Genomic DNA, 16,452 nt, shown 5'->3' with positions numbered 1-16,452 from the left:
AAAGAGGGATCCGGCCCCGCGGCTTCCCCGCGCGCTGGTGGGGCCGGATCCCTCTTAGCACTCGCGCCGGGGAGATCACGCAGCCACCGCTGCTAGCGGGTTCAGGCCTGGGCAGGAGGTGACCAGGTGAAGAGCTGGGAGGTGACAAGTGAGTCCCAGAAAGCCCGGAGGGAGCCGGCGTTTCAGAGGCCCCAGAAACGCAGTTTGGCTCCCCCTGCCTCCTGCGAAGGACCCCCTGCAGGACAGCCGGGAAGGGACACAAGGACTTGGCAAATGCTTTCCCCCATAGACCAGGCAGCAAAGCGGGCCCTGCGCCCTCAGGAGGGCAGGAGAGAGCATTGGCTGGCTGGGCAAGGGGCATGGTACTTCGCCACGTGTGTGCCCGAACTTTCATATGAGGCTGGAGCCCCCGGGGCTGAGGCCAAGAGAATGGCCAAGGCCCCCTGTGAAGTGTTGTGAAGTGTTGCCCTTAGCGCCGGCCCAGCAGGGTGGTTCTGTGTTTGTTTACTTTGCCCTGCAGAGTTCACATGTTGTCAAGAGCAGTGCAGCCGGGAATTCACAAAGCAAGGCCTAAAATTCCGTGGGACCAAACACAATTAAGTTCTTGCTCCCAGTCTGACCTCAGAACCCGGAGCACCTCCTTGTGCCTGATCTACCTTTAGCACCAGGTGGATTGCCAAGGTGTGTGTGTGGAGGGGTGGGGGGCTGCCTAAGCACCAGAGAAAACAGCTGCAAGTGTGGCGTCTGGGTGGGTTCCCGGGGTTGAGGGGCTGAGTTGCAGTCACATGACCACTCCTGGGAAGCCTGTGGCCATTGGGAGAGAGGCTGGCGGCTGGCTCTGGGAATTATGGGAAAGCAAGTCTCCCTATCCGTGTGCAGCCCCCAGGCCTCCCACTTCCCAAGGCCCCCCATTTCCCCAGCTGCATTGTCAGAACCCACAGGGAAAGCGTGTCTATCCTCCCAAACAGCTACGCCCTGCTCCGCTGTCCCCCAGGGTGCCATTCTGATTGAACACATTTCCCACACGATGACAGGATGACATGAAGGCGTTGTTCCATCTTTTGCTGATACATTCAGCGCCACAAGATACACCTGTGACTCAGTTGAGGCACAGTGAAAATCACCAACTGAATCAACAGATGTGGACTATCTAAATACAGACATTGTGGAAGGGGTCACACCCCGGCCAGGCCCACGGTCAAGGCAGGGTTGTATTGAAGACATAGTTCACCCAGGGACCTCTGCCCTGCCACACACGCCTGCCCTGCAGTGCAGGGGGGCACTGAGCCTTCAGCTGTTCATGTTTGTGATCTGTGGGCCCATGGGCAGGGAGCCAAGGCTGCCACTGCTCTGGGCACACAGCAAGATAGGCTCCTGTTCCCGCCTGGCAGTAAGCAGAGTGGTTTCTGCTGAACGCAAATGGCTTTTATGCCATCATCAGCTGGAAGAATTATCTGTTGAGACTGTCCACGTGGCTGCTGTTGAGGTCATACACGGTGCTTGGTGTCCTGTCTGAGTTTTCTCATACCCTTGCCAGTGGGGGGTGAGGATCAGGCTAGTTTTTCTGGTTTTAGGGGGCTTGGGGTTTTTGTTTGCTTCCATGATAGGCAGAATACAGCGTTCCCCTAGCACATCCATCTGCATTTCTCATGAGTGAAGGGGAGCCCCTATCCCAGGAGCATCGTGTTCCTCAGCCGCTGCCCCGGCCCCTGCCCATTGTCCTGTTTGGTTGTTGCTTCCTTTAGCCTTGGTCCACAGGCCTTTTCCTCAATCTCACAACCATTCACGTTTTGTCTGTTGTGTGTGGTGCAGAGCTAAGTGCCCAATACCCCTAGTTCTCTTCCTCATGCTACCCTGAAATGGCTGGGCGCTTCCAAAGGACACAGGTCCGTGGGACTGTTCATATGCCACAGCATGCCCTTGTGATCCCCGAAGCCGTATCCCAGTGTTGCTTCTTTTTTTTTTTTTTTTTTTTTAAGATTTATTTATTTTATTACAAAGTCAGTTATACAGAGAGGAGGAGAGACAGAGAGGAAGATCTTCCATCAGATGATTCACTCCCCAAGTGAGCCGCGACCGGCCGGTGCGCGCCAATCCAAAGCCGGGAACCAGGAACCTCTTCCGGGTCTCCCACATGGGTGCAGGGTCCCAATGCATTGGGCTGTCCTCAACTGCTTTCCCAGGCCACAAGCAGGGAGCTGGATGGGAAGTGGAGCTGCCGGGATTAGAACCGGCGCCCATATGGGATCCTGGCGTGTTCAAAGCGAGGACTTTAGCCACTAGGCTACGCCACCGGGCCCCAGTGTCGCTTCTTGTGGCCAAGACTTCCAAGCCCTGAAGGGATTAGGTTGTGTATATGGTCCAGAGGGCTCCCTCCAGGGACAGCCTGGACAAGTGGTTGTAGAGGGGAGATGGGCAGGGGCAGAGAGCAGCAGTGAGAGATGACAAGGGCCTGGCTGGAGGCGAGAATGTGGCCGTGGCAGCAGTCACATGGGGCTGCAGAGGGTGGGGCCAGGAGGGGGCTGAGGTTGCCAGTGACCCAGATGCACCAGTGTAGGGTGGGGGAGAAGAGGCACATTCACATGCTCATGTTGCTGGGGTGCATGTGTGCGACTCCGCTTGGCTTACAGATGCGTGTGTGGGACTCTGCGTGGCTTATAGGTGCATGTGTGGACTCTACATGGCACACACGTGGCTTACAGGTATGTGTGGCTGTGCGTGGTACAAACATGGCTTACAGGTAATATGTTTCAGTTTGTCTCAGGCACTCAGCACCATCTTCCCCAGTTACAGCCTCATCACTGGCCGCATGTCTTGACCCCCTGCCCTTAAGGAAATCTTTCCTGTCAACATCTGGGGAAGCCTCCCTCCATTGCCTTCACACCCTCTTCTGTTCAAGGTCCCTAGGACAGCTAGGGATCCATTGGTCCCGTCTCTGCAAAGCATTCCTTAGCTCCCAATCCAGATCTCTCCCAAATAACACTTTCTTTTTGTTGTTGTTAAATCTGTTTGTTACTCTTGAGTAAATGTTTGTTGTATTAAAAGAAACTTTTTTCTATAAAGATTTATTTTTATTGGAAAGATCTACAGAGAGAAGGAGAGACATAGAGGAAGCTCTTCCATCTGCTGGTTCACTCCCCAAGTGGCTGTAACAGCCAGAGCTGAACTGATCCGAAGCCAGGTGCCAGGAGACTCTTCCAGGTCTCCCTCATAGGTGCAGGGTCCCAAGGCTTTGGGCCGTCCTCTACTGCTTTCCCAGGCCACAAGCAGGGAGCTGGATGGGAAGTGGAGCAGCTGGGACATGAACTGACACCCATATGGGATCCCGGCCCATGCAAGGTGAGGACCTTAGCCACTAGACCTTTAATGTAGGGTTCTTCCTTTCTTTCTTTCTTTCTTTCTTTCTTTCTTTCTTTCTTTCTTTCTTTCTTTCTTTCTTTCTTCCTTTCTTTTTTCCTTTCTTTCTTTGAAGTACTCTTAAATCTTTTCAAATTTATTTCTGGAAAGAGGCTAAATGAGAAAGAAAGATCTTCCATCTACTAGTTCACTCTCCCAAATGCCTACACCATCTAGAGCCAGCCCAGGCTGAAGCCAGGAGCCCCAAAATCTACCCAGCTCTCCCACACAGGTGGCAGGGACCCGAGTACTTGAGGCATCGCCTGCTACCTTGCAGGAAGTGCATCAGCAAAGCTGGGTTGGACATGGAGCAGGACTCTGGGACGTGGACACCCTGAGCAGTAAATGCTAAGCCACACGCCCACCCTGCACACCTCCTTCTCTGTGTGTCCAGCTGTCTCTCCCCATTGTCCCTGTGTCCAGGAACGCATTGCCTCGAGCTGGCAAACAGCAGGAACACTTACACAGGGCCGTGGGGGAAACAGCCTGAGCCACTTGATTTCCTCGGAGAATATGCACTCTGAGCCTCCGAGACAGTTTAGTATCGGTGTCGGAGTTTGTGTTTCATCTTGAATCTAGTTCTACCTGCTTTCCAAAAAAAGATGGCAGCCGAGGTGTCCTCCTTGTCACTGACTAATGAGATTTCGTTTAAGCCTCATTCTGGGATGGCGACTTTCTGAGGACAGGTTTGGCTGACCCTATCCCTGGCAATCAAGTCTAACAATGATGCTAGGTGGGGAAGTCAAAGCAGCTTTCAAACAGGAAGGCGTCCTCCCTGACTGACAGGCATGGTCCCACCCTGTGTACCTGCCGCCCCTGCGGTCAGCACAGTGCTGCCCAGGAGGGCTCACCCACCAAGCTTCCTTCATTCCAGAGAAACCACTCAGAGGTCTGATGTGGAGTCGGGGTTTATCTTACTTAAGGGAGGGACCCATAATGGCCTGTTTGTCAGTCATCAGCATCACAGGTCAGAGTGCACGGCTAAAGCGCAGTGGCCATGGACTCCAGGACGCCAGCCGCAGGTGTTTATCACAGAGGGGGGAGGGCACATGGCTTCTGCAGGGCCACCACCCCCCTCCGGAGACACAGAATGTTTTCTCATGGGGAAGGCAGCGCCGTGTGGGATCTGTGGCATCCCTATCCAACCCTGACCTAAGAGGCAGTTGGCGAGATGTTCCAAGATGACACACATTTTACAAAATTTATTTGAGGGAGAGCGAGCGAGTTTCTATTCACTGGTTCAATCCCCAAATGTCTGCAGCAACCACCAGCACAGGCTGATGCCAGAAGCCCCAGACTCCAACTGGTCTCCCATGGGGTGGCAGGGACCCAAGTCCCTGAGCCACTGTCTGCCGCCTCCCAGGAGTGCTAGTTGAACCCTGTGAACCACAACACCTGCCTTGAGAGACTGCAGTTTTGGAAATAGAATTCTCATCAGGAGGACTCGGGGCCTTCCTTCAGGGTTCTGTATACACTGGCCACATGGAGCTTCTCTTCCTTCAGCCCCCAGTGCCTGGAGAGCCCCTTGGAGATGCCAAAACCCCATGCCTTAGGACACAAAGATCTCTGGATTCTTCGGGGTTTCAGTCTGGATTCACAGGCTAAGTGTGTGAGCCACAGGCCAGCTGGCTGAACTCCATGTGACTGTGGGAATTTCCACTTCCCTGCTGCTGCTCAAGCCCCAGCCCCACCCCTGCCCCATCATTGTCCCTTCATGAGGCTGTCACCTTGTGCTGGGCCCTCTTCCCTGGGGCTGCAGGCATGTGTGATGGAACCCACCCTTGCTGCGGCACCGCCCATCTGTCACGGCTCTTCAGAGCTGTGCTATGGATTCCTGAAGCCATTCAGTCCACTTGAATGAAACTCCACCCCATGTTCCTGTTCTAATAGACTGTCACTTAGCTTTGGGCCCCTGGTGATACTACAGTCTGGCCTCCATCTGTGGTGACATTCGCACACTCTGGGGACGTTGAGACGGGTGAGAAGCCTGTTACCTGTGTGGCAGCACATAAAGCCAGCCATGTGGGCATGGTCCCTGATGGGCCTTGGGGACATTCACCAGGGCATCAGCCCTATTCTTGGTCATTACAAAGAGATGAGCCCGTGCAGCCCCAGGCAGCCCACAACTTCCCTGGGGAGCTGGGACGCCCTGGGTGTCCCTGGATAGCCACTTGGAGACTGGGGACTTGTGGAGGACACCGAGCAGAGCTACTTCCCAGCTGCAGACTTGGGGAGCCCCGCCCAGGCAAGCTGTCTGGACCTGGGCCTCCGCAGACTTATTCTAGAATTCTCTGACCATATTTGAGAGCAGCCTGTGGATGCCAAGACCCTATTCTGCAGGGAGAATGAAGAGGAGGGAGAATTAGAGGAGACAGAGCCTACCCCTCCCTGCGAAGATGGTGGGAAGTGCATGATCCAGGACAGTCTGGGCAGGGCGGGGAGGTCCTGGCCCCGCAGACTCCCAGCCCCACTGCTTGCCAAGAAGGCAGCAGCAGGAACATGTGTTCTGTCGCTCTGGGAAGGGAAGACACAGTGTATGATGAAACATGTTAAGGCAGGTCCAGCCACGCAAGCCTGGCAGTCCATAAACTGGTGAGGCACGATCACTGTCAGAGCTGCCTTACTCACACCCAAGTTGGCTCCCACAGCCACCCATCAGCTTGCAGACAGGAGGGCTTGCCAGAGGTCTGGGAGTATGACATTAGCCAGGCTAGGCCTAGATTTCCTCTTAGCACTGGGGCTCATCGACACCCACCTTTTTAATGCTCCCCTGCCCCACCCCTTTCTTTTTAGGCTAAAACCAGGAGCTCAGTTCTCAGTCCAGGACTTCCACATGGATGGCAGGGACTTAAGTTCTTGAGCCATCAGCTGCCGCCCCCCAGGGTGCACATTGGCAGGAAGCTGGCACAGAAGTGGAGGGGTTTGAGACGCACACCAGGCACCCTGGCAGGAGACATGGGCATCCCAAGCAGCCACCCAGCTCTGGGAGAAGCTTTAAAACCCCAAGTCATGTTGTGTCACATCATCTAAATGCAGCACCTCATCACACTGGGAGTCAGCCTTGAACCCATGCCCATCCCGCCTCCTGCCCACCCCCAGCGCTCCCCAGTCACCACCTGCCCACCTCCAGGGCCTGTGCACCTGCTGGACCCTTCTTCAGAAGCTCTTGCCCATTCTTGCCCACATGTTTCCTGGCTGCAGCACGTCTTCCAAGTCTCCCCCCCCGACCCCAGCAGGGTCTGCTGGATCACCCACCGCCATCTTCAGCAGCACTGGGAGGCATGGGGCCATCCTCCAGCCACCACTGGACAGTGTTAACCCTGGGGGGCCACAGAAGTGTTCAGTGGCATGTGATCGGCCAGGCCATGACCACTTCCTTCTTAAAAAGTCCCTCTTCTGCCCAGAGGTCGGGCGCTGAAGAAAGTCCTCGGGCTGTGAGAATCCCGCCAGGGTGCAAAGGGTTCTTTGCCAGGCTAGCGAGCACTGTCATAGTGGAGTCAAGGTTGAGTGTAACTTTCCCATCCTTGTGTGACAGGCCTTGTCCCTCCCACCCCACGCCCACCTCAGACAAGTGCATGCGAGGAGCCCGGGCCCTGAAGGTGCTCCATCCAGCTGCAGCAGGGGGACAGTTTGCGATGCAGCAGTCACCTAGGCTGATGGGCCACACTGCCACCGGGGCTCCTGGGGCATCCATTTCTCAGGGACTCAGACCTTGAGTGAGCAAGCACTTGCATTCCTCTTAGAGCCCACCGTCCCCTCCCCACAAACTGAGCATACAGAGCACTCGGGGAACGTGGGACCTGGAGGGGCCGGGACGTCACAGCTCTTCCAGGTGAAGCTGACAGGAGCACAGAATGCTGGCTCAAGTAGAGCAAGCGGTGACCCGTGACCCACCGGAGACGCAGCATCCACACCCCACACGGGTGTGGGCCAGGCGAGACCAAGTGGGAGCGAAAGCATGAGAGGGGCTGGTGGGACCTTTATTCTCACTGCCCTGAGGCAGCACACAAGCTCAGGAAGTCTCTGCCATGTCCTTCCTCAGTGGTAACCACTGCACCTCCCTTTCCAAAGCGACATTTTAATCTGTGCTTTGTGTTGTAGGCACTCAAAGATAATCAGCTGCAGTGGCTTCTGGACTTGGGTGTCTTCCCACCCAGGGAGGCGTCAGGAAGCAGGGGGCTTCATGAGTGCTGTGGCTGGCTGCCTCCCTTCCTCTTTCTTGGAACACAAAGTACCTTCTGTCCCTGACAGAGCTACAGCCACATAGCCAGGCCTCCCTGGGCCGTCACTCACAGCCATGGGCGGAGCTGGTCCTGTCTGTGTGTCTAAGCGCGGTCCCTCAGCTCTATCTTGGCCACCGTCGCCCGGTGCACCTCGTCCGGGCCATCAGCGAAGCGCAGAGCCCGGGCCCAGGCGAAGAACTGAGCCAGTGGGTAGTCGTTGCTCAAGCCGGCTGCTCCGAAGGCCTGGAGGGCATAGGGTGGGAGTGGGGCATGGGGGAGCCCTGTGAGTCCTCAAGGCAGGACAGCCACTTCCAAAGGCTGACTACTGTGACCTTCTGGGATGTCCCTGCACCCCGCCCCCCCCCCCGGCCTCTCTGCAGGTGGCTTCGTTCCCAGGCAAGCTCAAGGTTGAGGCCTGGAGTAAGGATTAGGGGGAGGCCTCAGTCCATATGGTTAAGGGCCCTGAGGTGGTGAAGATTCAAGTTTATGTCGTTGTGAGGTCAGCTACCAGCCGGCTGGGTGACCCAATAAGGCCCCTCACTTTTCTGGGCCTCCAGATCCACCCCCGGCCCCTAGGGCTGCTCCCAAGTAAGAAAGGAAGATGTTGCACACTGCATGGGGAACAAACGGCGCTGTCAGGTAGGGCTGGAGGCCAGAAGGCCTCCGTCTGCCGCCAGCAGCCGCCTGTGCTCACCTGGATAGCTCGGTCGATCACACGGTAGGCCATGGATGGTGCGACCAGCTTAATCATGGCAATATCTAAAGCTGCAGCCTGCAGGGAACAGAGATGTGATTGTGAACACCAAAGCTGGATGCTTGGAAGAACGGTCAGGTTTGCAGGGAGGACAGAAGACCAGGGGCTCAGTGCCAGGGTCCCTGGGGAGGGAATTGGACTGGGGGGCCGACTCATGATAGGTGCCAGGAAGCGAGTACCTGCACGGGGGCACCTGGACCCCTCCCCACCAGCACATGGGAGTGGCATGCAGGGAAGCGGCCATGCCTGGTCTGGGGCCCCAGCAGTGGACCAAAGCCAGCCACCACTCTAAAGCCTGGTCCTGGCATTCATGTGAGGTGTCCCAGCACTGCCCGCACACCCAGCACTTGGAGTGGCACCTGGGCAAGTGCTGTGAGCCTGGGCCCTCCTCTGCCACCGAGGCCAGAGCATCAGGGCTGCCCCACAGAAGACACTGTGGGCATCCCTGGCCACTGGGAGCCCCTGCTGGTGAATGATGTCACACCTGGAAGTCGTTATCTGAAGCACTGCCCCTTCACCACCTGCTGGGCACCTTGGACCCCAAGGCTGCGCGGCTGGCCACCTGGCCCCGTCACGCCCATGGTCCCATGAAACAGAGCTTGGGCCTCTTTTCTCATCGTCTCTTCTGCTCTGAAGTTGTAGGGCAGGTGTTGGAACACAGAGGGTGAGGCTGCCGCTTGGGTCACCCACATCTCATACTGCAGTGCTGGTTCTGATCCAGTTTTTTGCTAAAGTGCATGGAAGGCAGCAGGTGGTGACCCAAGTGCTTGTAGGAGACCCAGTTGGGGCTCCAAGCTCCTGGGTCTGACCTGGCCCCCAACTCTGGCTGTTGTGGGCATTTGGGGAGTGAACCATCAGATGGAAAAACCTGTGTGTCTCCCTTTCTGCCTTTCAGATAGATGAAAATAAACATTTCTAAATATACATATATGTATACATGTATATATATATATATATATATATATAGAGAGAGAGAGAGAGAGAAAGCGCAGATGAAAATCACAGTAAAAAGAGAAGATGGGATTTCTTTAAAAAAAAATAGACAAACCTGCCCAAACAGAGTTGACACAAGTTTCTGAATGTCGGGCAGCCAGCCTTCCCCACAGCCTTCTGCTGAGCAAGGGAGAATACTTCCCTCCCCTTGACCCCAGGTGTCTGTCACGCGAGGCCCCCTGGACCCCCGACCTTATTTCCTGCCACGTCCATCACATGGGCGGCCTTCAGCACCAGCAGCCGCGCCTGCTCAATCTCCACACGGGACTGGGCAATGTCTGCCAGGATCGTGCCCTGCTCCACCAGGGGCTTCCGGAAGGCCACGCGGGACTTCACCTGTGGACACGGGAAACGAGGGAAGAGGCTCATTGGCTTTGGTCTGTGGAGGTGACAGAAGCACACCCAGGGAGGCAACGGGAGGTGCGCGTGGCTCTCTGAGCGCAGGCGGTCTCCAGGGGGAGACCTAGACAACACTCATGTCACGTGTCTGAACAAATTACTTCCAAGAATCATTCCAGAGACTCAGTCACCCCTGGACAAAAGCAGAGCCAGCTTCTGGCCCAAGGCTAACGCCAGGAACTTGCTAGTGACTGTAGGTTTCTAATGGACGCGGGGCAGGGCGCCCTCTGCTGACCATGGCCTGCCTTCACACCCTGAACAGTGTCCAGGTGCCAGAACCCCTGGTGGGCCACCTCATTTGCAGTGGGGAATTTTTAAAAGTGGGAACCATGAGGCATTAAAAAAAAAGTAGTAGTGCTTTGTTGCACTTATTCTATTTACGTAGTGCTCATGCTGAGAAGCTTGTGTGGGGTTCAAGCATTGGCTTGCCCCTCGTGAGATCCCTGCCACCAATGTGGCAGTGAAGTGGGAACCCCGACAAGAGGTCCCAGCAAAGAAATGCTTTCCGGACACACCAGGGGAAGAGGGTGGTACAGGGTCAGGCGCAGGAGTCCCAGCCGTGCCCTCCCTGCTGTCTGGTCGCTAACCACGTATAATAGCGTGAATGGCTCTGGGCAGCCCATGACCCTTCAGGTCTTTAAGCTTGCCCTCTCCGCGGGTCACTAGGTCACAGTGGGACCGTGCTGGGCTCTGCATTTCATACTGCAGCAAGCAGCACCTATGGACCAAAGACAGGATGGACGCAGTGCCCCGTGAGAACACGACCTCGCTTTACCTGCTAGGTCTGCGCCCGGAAAGCGGGGCTTGAGGTTGACAGCAAAACAGATGGGGGTTCTGTCTCAGCAAGGGAAATGGGGGTCACTCACGCGGGCCTTCATGAGCGCCAGGGCCCTCTCAGAGAACCCGATGAGCCTCATGCAGTGATGGATACGCCCCGGCCCCAGCCGGCCCTGGGCGACCTCAAAGCCGCGGCCGGGGCCCAGGACCATGTTCTCCTTGGGCACACGCACATGTTCAAACCGGACTTCACCGTGGCCACCTGGAAGGTGCAAACACATCCGCCCTGAGCCCCTGGCCAGAGGCATAGTCTGGGATGGCTTTGGCCCTGGCCCCTGGTCATCTGCTGCCCCTGACTTAGTCTCTATGGGAGAGGGCTGGCAGGAGGCAGGAGTCTTTTTTTTTTTTTTTTTTAAAGATTTATTTATTTTATTACAAAGTCAGATATACAGAGAGGAGGAGAGACAGAGAGGAAGATCCTCCGTCTGATGTTTCACTCCCCAAGTGAGCCGTGACGGGCCGGTGCGCGCCGATCCGAAGCTGGGAACCTGGAACCTCTTCCGGGTCTCCCACATGGGTGCAGTGTCCCAAAGCATTGGGCCGTCCTTGACTGCTTTCCCAGACCACAAGCAGGGAGCTGGATGGGAAGTGGAGCTGCCGGGATTAGAACCGGCGCCCATATGGGATCCTGGGGCGTGTTCAAGGCGAGGACTTTAGCCGCTAGGCCACGCCGCCGGGCCCAGGAGTCTTTTTAATATGGAAAATGAAATACTGATTTCCAATGGCAAACAAGTCCTTGCCCTTCCTCAGACGGAAACGAGATGCTGCTCCCTGAAGCTGGAGTTGCCCAGCAGTGCACGACTATGAGAGAGTAACGACCCGAGACACTGTCTAAGTACAAACGCGAACTGTGCTAGCAGAGAAACCTGGGATGAGTACTAACCATGATCATGGCCACGGCATGGCCATAGCCTAGAAGGGCGGGGTGGACGCTGCAAGCTGGAGACTGGAAGGCAGGTGAACAAGGCACCTCGGCCTCGGCCCTGTCACTGCTGTCACCCACATTCCTGCTTCTCTCCTCTAGGAGGAAAAGGCTGCACCAATTGCCTAACAGGAATGTGGTCACATGGCTGGTATTCAAGGTCTGGGGCTGAAATGCAGGCTGTAGATGCAACCAGTTCCCTGAGGACCCACCCCCGTCGCGGGAGGTCTGACCTGGCGCGTCCTCCAGTCCGTACACCGTCAGAGGCCGGATGACTTTCACCCCTGGCATGTCCATGGGCACCAAGAGCACGGACTGCTGCTGGTGGCGCGGGGCATGCGGGTCCGTTTTCCCCATGAACACGCAGAGCTGGCAACGTGGATCCAGGATGCCTACCAGGGAAGGACAGAGACCCTGTCTGTCAGCTGCCCCTAGAGCCATGGGGTCCTAGGCAGCCAGACTGCATCAGATTTCCCGCCACCACATGGGTACCTCCGTGAGCAGTCAGAGCCTACCGGGTTTGTCCCAGGAGGAAGGAATCTTACACTCCAAGTGCAATAAACAGGGCCCATGGAATTGGAGGGAAATGGACAGACCAGAGCCTGGGAACTGTGGTCTGCCAGGCTCTGCGCCAACCGGAATCCCGGCAGCAGCTTGGGTCTCTGTCTGCAGTGAGGGGCTGGGTCCTTAGGCATGCCACTGAAGCTGTGTCCCTGCCTCTATAAAATGGGGATGCTGACACCGCATACACTCAGTGGAGGTAAAACCTACTGAGTGTTTCTGGGGGACCCTGCAGAGGTAACCCCATCAATGGAGGGTGTTCATTAACCCCTAGGTCACTGTGCACCTGAGCGGGGGGCAAGGGAGGTGAGCACCCACCTTTCCCTTGCAGCTGCCATGGAGACAGGTGCCCGCACCATCCTGGGGGCCATCTGTGCCTGTGAAAAACCCTTGGGAACTCTTCCGGGTCAGCTACTCCTACTAGGGGCAGATGGAGAGACCCCATCCCCACCCCCTTGAGCCAAATGAATAAGAAGCTGGCACTGTGTGCGGGCACTAGAGCTGTGCTGTGAACACCAAACAGCCAGTCTCAGGCCAGATACCTGTGATCCACCACTTGTGGCCATTGATGACGTAGAAGTCACCCTCCTCCCTGATGGAAGCCTCTATGTTGGTGGCATCTGATGAGGCCACCTGCAGGAGAGCACAGTGAGCTCAGTGCTGCCCTGTGGCAGGAACCCAACAGGTGCAGAGAGGCCCCCTGCAGGGTGGGGTGGGGCTAGGAAGGTGCAGAGAGGCCTACAGGGGGCTGGGCAGGCGCAGGGTTGGCCCCAGCCTTGTACCTGAGGCTCAGTCATGGCGAAGCAGGAGCGTGCCTTGCCCTCCAGCAGGGGACGCAGCCAGCGGGCCTTCTGCTCCTCCGTGCCATAGCGTACTAGGAGCTCCATGTTGCCCGTGTCTGGGGCAGAGCAGTTGAATATCTGAAGAGCAGACAGAGTGGCCCATGATGCCTGTGTCATGCCAATATCACACACCTGACAGTGCTGCGGCAGAACCCCTCCCACACCACAGGTCATCTGCCACCTCAGTGAAGTCCCACCTCTCTGGATACATGCCCAGAATCCCAGACCAAGACCCCCCTGAAGCCGGTCCTGGAACACCTCTCTGCCTGAAGCAGGGGGCGAGCTTGCTCCTGTCATCCCGCACACTCCCGCCGCAGTGCTACTCTCTGGTCTGTGTCTCCTTCCTCCTGAGAGTAAGTTCAACTTGGGCAGATGCTCCCTGAGGGTGAGGGTGCCTCGTGGGAGGAGGTACCTCAGGCGCTGGCAGAGACGTGCCCATGAGCTCACATAGATGCGCGTACTCCACGTTGGTCAGCCCCGCTCCATACTTTTTCTCGGGATCTGTCTCCAAGGGGAGGAAGAGGTTCCAGAGTCCTTCAGCCTTGGCTTTCTCCTGGAGTGGGGAAAGCAGGTCTGATCATGCACAACGGGGAAAGGAGTGAGGAGAGCCCAGGACGCAGCAGGTCCCAACCCCAGGGCAGCAAGCTGGCCGCTAGACGGAGTCTCCGTCCACAGATGAGTAGAGGGCGTGAGGAGGAAGGTCCCCCTATCCCAGACACACCCACCTTCACCACCACGGCACCACCAGCAGAGGGCTAACTGTGCTTATCTCAGAGGGCAAAGAATGTGAGCAAATCCTTACTTTGTATGTTATATTCTTGGGTCATGTCTGAGCTTCATGCAATTTTGTAATTGGTTTTTAAATAGGAACAGAGATGATGCCTACACTGTGCTCCTGATGGCCTCAGAGAGGGGCCAGCAGTGGGGCGCAGTATGCTAAGCCACCACTTGCAGCACCCACATCCCACATCAGGATGTCAGTCAAATCCTCATTCCTGGGTCTCCCATCCAGCTCCCTGCTAATGAACCTGGGGAAGCAGCAGCAGATGGCCCTAGCGGTTGGGTCCTTGCCACCCAGGTGGGACACCTGGATAGAGTTCTCAGCTCCTCGTTAAATCTTAAGTAACTCATAGCCAAACATGATGCCAGGTTACCCCGACTGAGAAGGGCATCATGTTTCCACTTCTCCGATGATGTGGCATCACTGGGAGATGACATGTGACGGCTGGCAGCTGAGCAGGCTGTGACACCATGGAGTTTCTACATCTTTACTAAGCACACCGCAGATGTGCCCAGCTAGGCATAGCACCAGCCTGCTTATCCTGGCTCTCACAGGCATATCTGAGCTGACTGCCCATGTAACTGTAGCAGGGGTAGGGTTGAGAAGTGACCAAGAGCTTAGGCCTCCCGGCTCATCTCTGCCCAGGCCTAGATGCACTGGCAGTGGGCACCTAGGGTTCATGTGTTCACACGCCATGCCCCAGCCGGCCTGCTTTACCTTGAGCTCTTCCACCATCGGGTGCGGGCTCCACCTGTCAGCCGAGGCCTGGTGTCTCTGCAGCTCGGGCTCCGCAGGGTACACGTGCTGCTGCATGAAGCGCCTCAGCCGCTCATACAGCTCTCTGACTGGCGGGGCAAGGCCCTCCGGGGAGAAGATGAGAGCCCCCTGAGGGGTGCGGGCTGAGCTGGCTCCTGGGGCAGAACTGTACCTCCTGGCGCCTGTGCTGCTCGGCAGGGGCGGTGGGCCGGCCCCAGTGTGGTAGGACCTCGCCAGCGGTCTCATGGCTGGCGTCTCTTTGAACACCCGGAATCCTTCTTTCACTGCGAAATCCCACGCCAGGTTAGCCATTAATTCCGTCAGCTTCCCGCTTTCCTCAGCCATTGCCGAGCTGGCTTGCCCTAAGTGGAAGCAAAGAGAAACAGTGACTCCTCCTGACCTGGCTCATCTTGATGTTGGTCGAGATGGTGTGGTAGCTATTCCCCCTGCAGGCGCCACCACCTGCCCCATGTCACCTGTCCTGCACTGCAGGCTGAACTCCCACAGCCGCAGCACTGCCTGCACACTCACTTTCCATGTAGAAAAAACAACTAAGATAGACAAGAGACTTGGCATATGCTGCCACTTGGTGAGCTGGAAGTCAGAAGCCTACTCAGGGCTGTCTGTTCCCCAGCAGCACCTCTCTTCTCCCTAGGAAAAGAGGTGCACTCAGCAGCCCCTCACATCACGTCTGCCTTCACCTATGGGCTGCAAGAAACCCTGCGTCTTCCACAGATAGCCCCTAGGAAACAGACAAGTGTCACATATCTGTCACATATGGTTGGCACAGCAGTTAAGGCCACACCAGAGCCTCTGGGCGTCAGTGTCTACCCCAATTCCAATCCAGGTTCCTGCTCATGGCGCAAATCCAACCACTTGGGTCCTTGCCACCCATACTGGAGATCTGGATGGAGTTCTGGGCTCCTGGCTTTGACCTGGACCAGACCGTGGCTGCTGCAGCCAACTGGGGTGTGAAGCAACACATGGAAGGTCTCTCTGTCCCTTCACCTTTTAAGTAAATGAAAAATCATTAAGGCCTGGCAGCTGGAGTCCTCGCCTTGCACGAGCTGGGATCCCATATGGGCGCCGGTTCATGTCCCAGCAGCCCCGCTTCGCATCCAGCTCCCTGCCAGTGGCCTGGGAAAGCAGTTGAGGATGGTCCAAAGCCTTGGGATCCTGCACCTGTGTGGCAGACCCAGAAGAGGCTCCGGGCTCCTGTCTTTGGATTGGCTCAACTCTGGCCGTTGCAGTCGCTTAGGGAATGAATCAACAGATGGAAGATCTTTCTCTCTATGTCTCTTTCTTTCTTTATATCTGATTTTCCAATAAAAATAAAACAAACCGGGCCCGGTGGCGTGGCCTAGCAGCCAAAGTCCTCACCTTGAAAGCCCCGGGATCCCATATGGGCGCCGGTTCTAATCCCGGCAGCTCCACTTCCCATCCAGCTCCCTGCTTGTGGCCTGGGAAAGCAGTTGAGGACAGCACAATGCATTGGGACACTGCACCGGCGTGGGAGACCCGGAAGAGGTTCCAGGTTCCCGGCTTTGGATCGGCGCGCACCGGCCAGTCGCGGCTCACTTGGGGAGTGAATCATCGGATGGAAGATCTTCCTCTCTGTCTCTCCTCCTCTGTGTATATCTGGCTGTAATAAAATGAATAAATCTTAAAAAAAAAAAATCTTCTTTAAAAAATCAGTAAGTTTTTTTACTATTATTATTTTTTAGGAAGACTTGTATTTTTAAGTTGAAAGGCAGAGCAAAAGAGAGAAAGAGAAGGAATCTTTCAACCACGGGTCCATGCCCCCAAATGGCTCCCACAGCCAGGTCTGGGCCAGGTTAAAGCCAGGAGCCAGGATCTCCATCCAGCCCTTCCACAGGCGTGGCAGGGACCGAGTGCCTGGGTCATCACCCGATGCCCTGCGAGGTGCATTAGCAGGAAGCTGGGTCAGAGGTGCAGTGACTAGGGCACTAGTCACTGCTGCAAGCAGC

General features: G+C 56.3%; 1 protein-coding gene across 1 annotated transcript in view; it reads right to left on the bottom strand.

The window, feature by feature from the left end:
- Positions 1-7,347: 7,347 nt before the first annotated feature.
- The window catches only part of ACAD10 (acyl-CoA dehydrogenase family member 10), a 30,965-nt gene continuing 21,860 nt past the window's right edge, over positions 7,348-16,452 (bottom strand). The window contains exons 13-21 of the mRNA XM_004595383.2: positions 14,426-14,826; positions 13,340-13,480; positions 12,868-13,005; positions 12,628-12,718; positions 11,758-11,916; positions 10,632-10,804; positions 9,559-9,702; positions 8,314-8,391; positions 7,348-7,862 (exon numbers count right to left, since the gene is read on the bottom strand). Of these exons, the coding sequence (XP_004595440.2) occupies positions 7,722-7,862; positions 8,314-8,391; positions 9,559-9,702; positions 10,632-10,804; positions 11,758-11,916; positions 12,628-12,718; positions 12,868-13,005; positions 13,340-13,480; positions 14,426-14,826 (1,466 nt within the window). The 3' untranslated portion in view covers positions 7,348-7,721. The remainder of the gene's footprint in view (positions 7,863-8,313; positions 8,392-9,558; positions 9,703-10,631; positions 10,805-11,757; positions 11,917-12,627; positions 12,719-12,867; positions 13,006-13,339; positions 13,481-14,425; positions 14,827-16,452) is intronic.

Source organism: Ochotona princeps, chromosome 29 (genome assembly GCF_030435755.1).
Source record: "Ochotona princeps isolate mOchPri1 chromosome 29, mOchPri1.hap1, whole genome shotgun sequence".
Taxonomy (NCBI): Eukaryota; Metazoa; Chordata; class Mammalia; order Lagomorpha; family Ochotonidae; genus Ochotona; species Ochotona princeps.
Note: the sequence above shows the minus strand (reverse complement) of the source record. Positions and strands in the feature narration are given on the sequence as shown.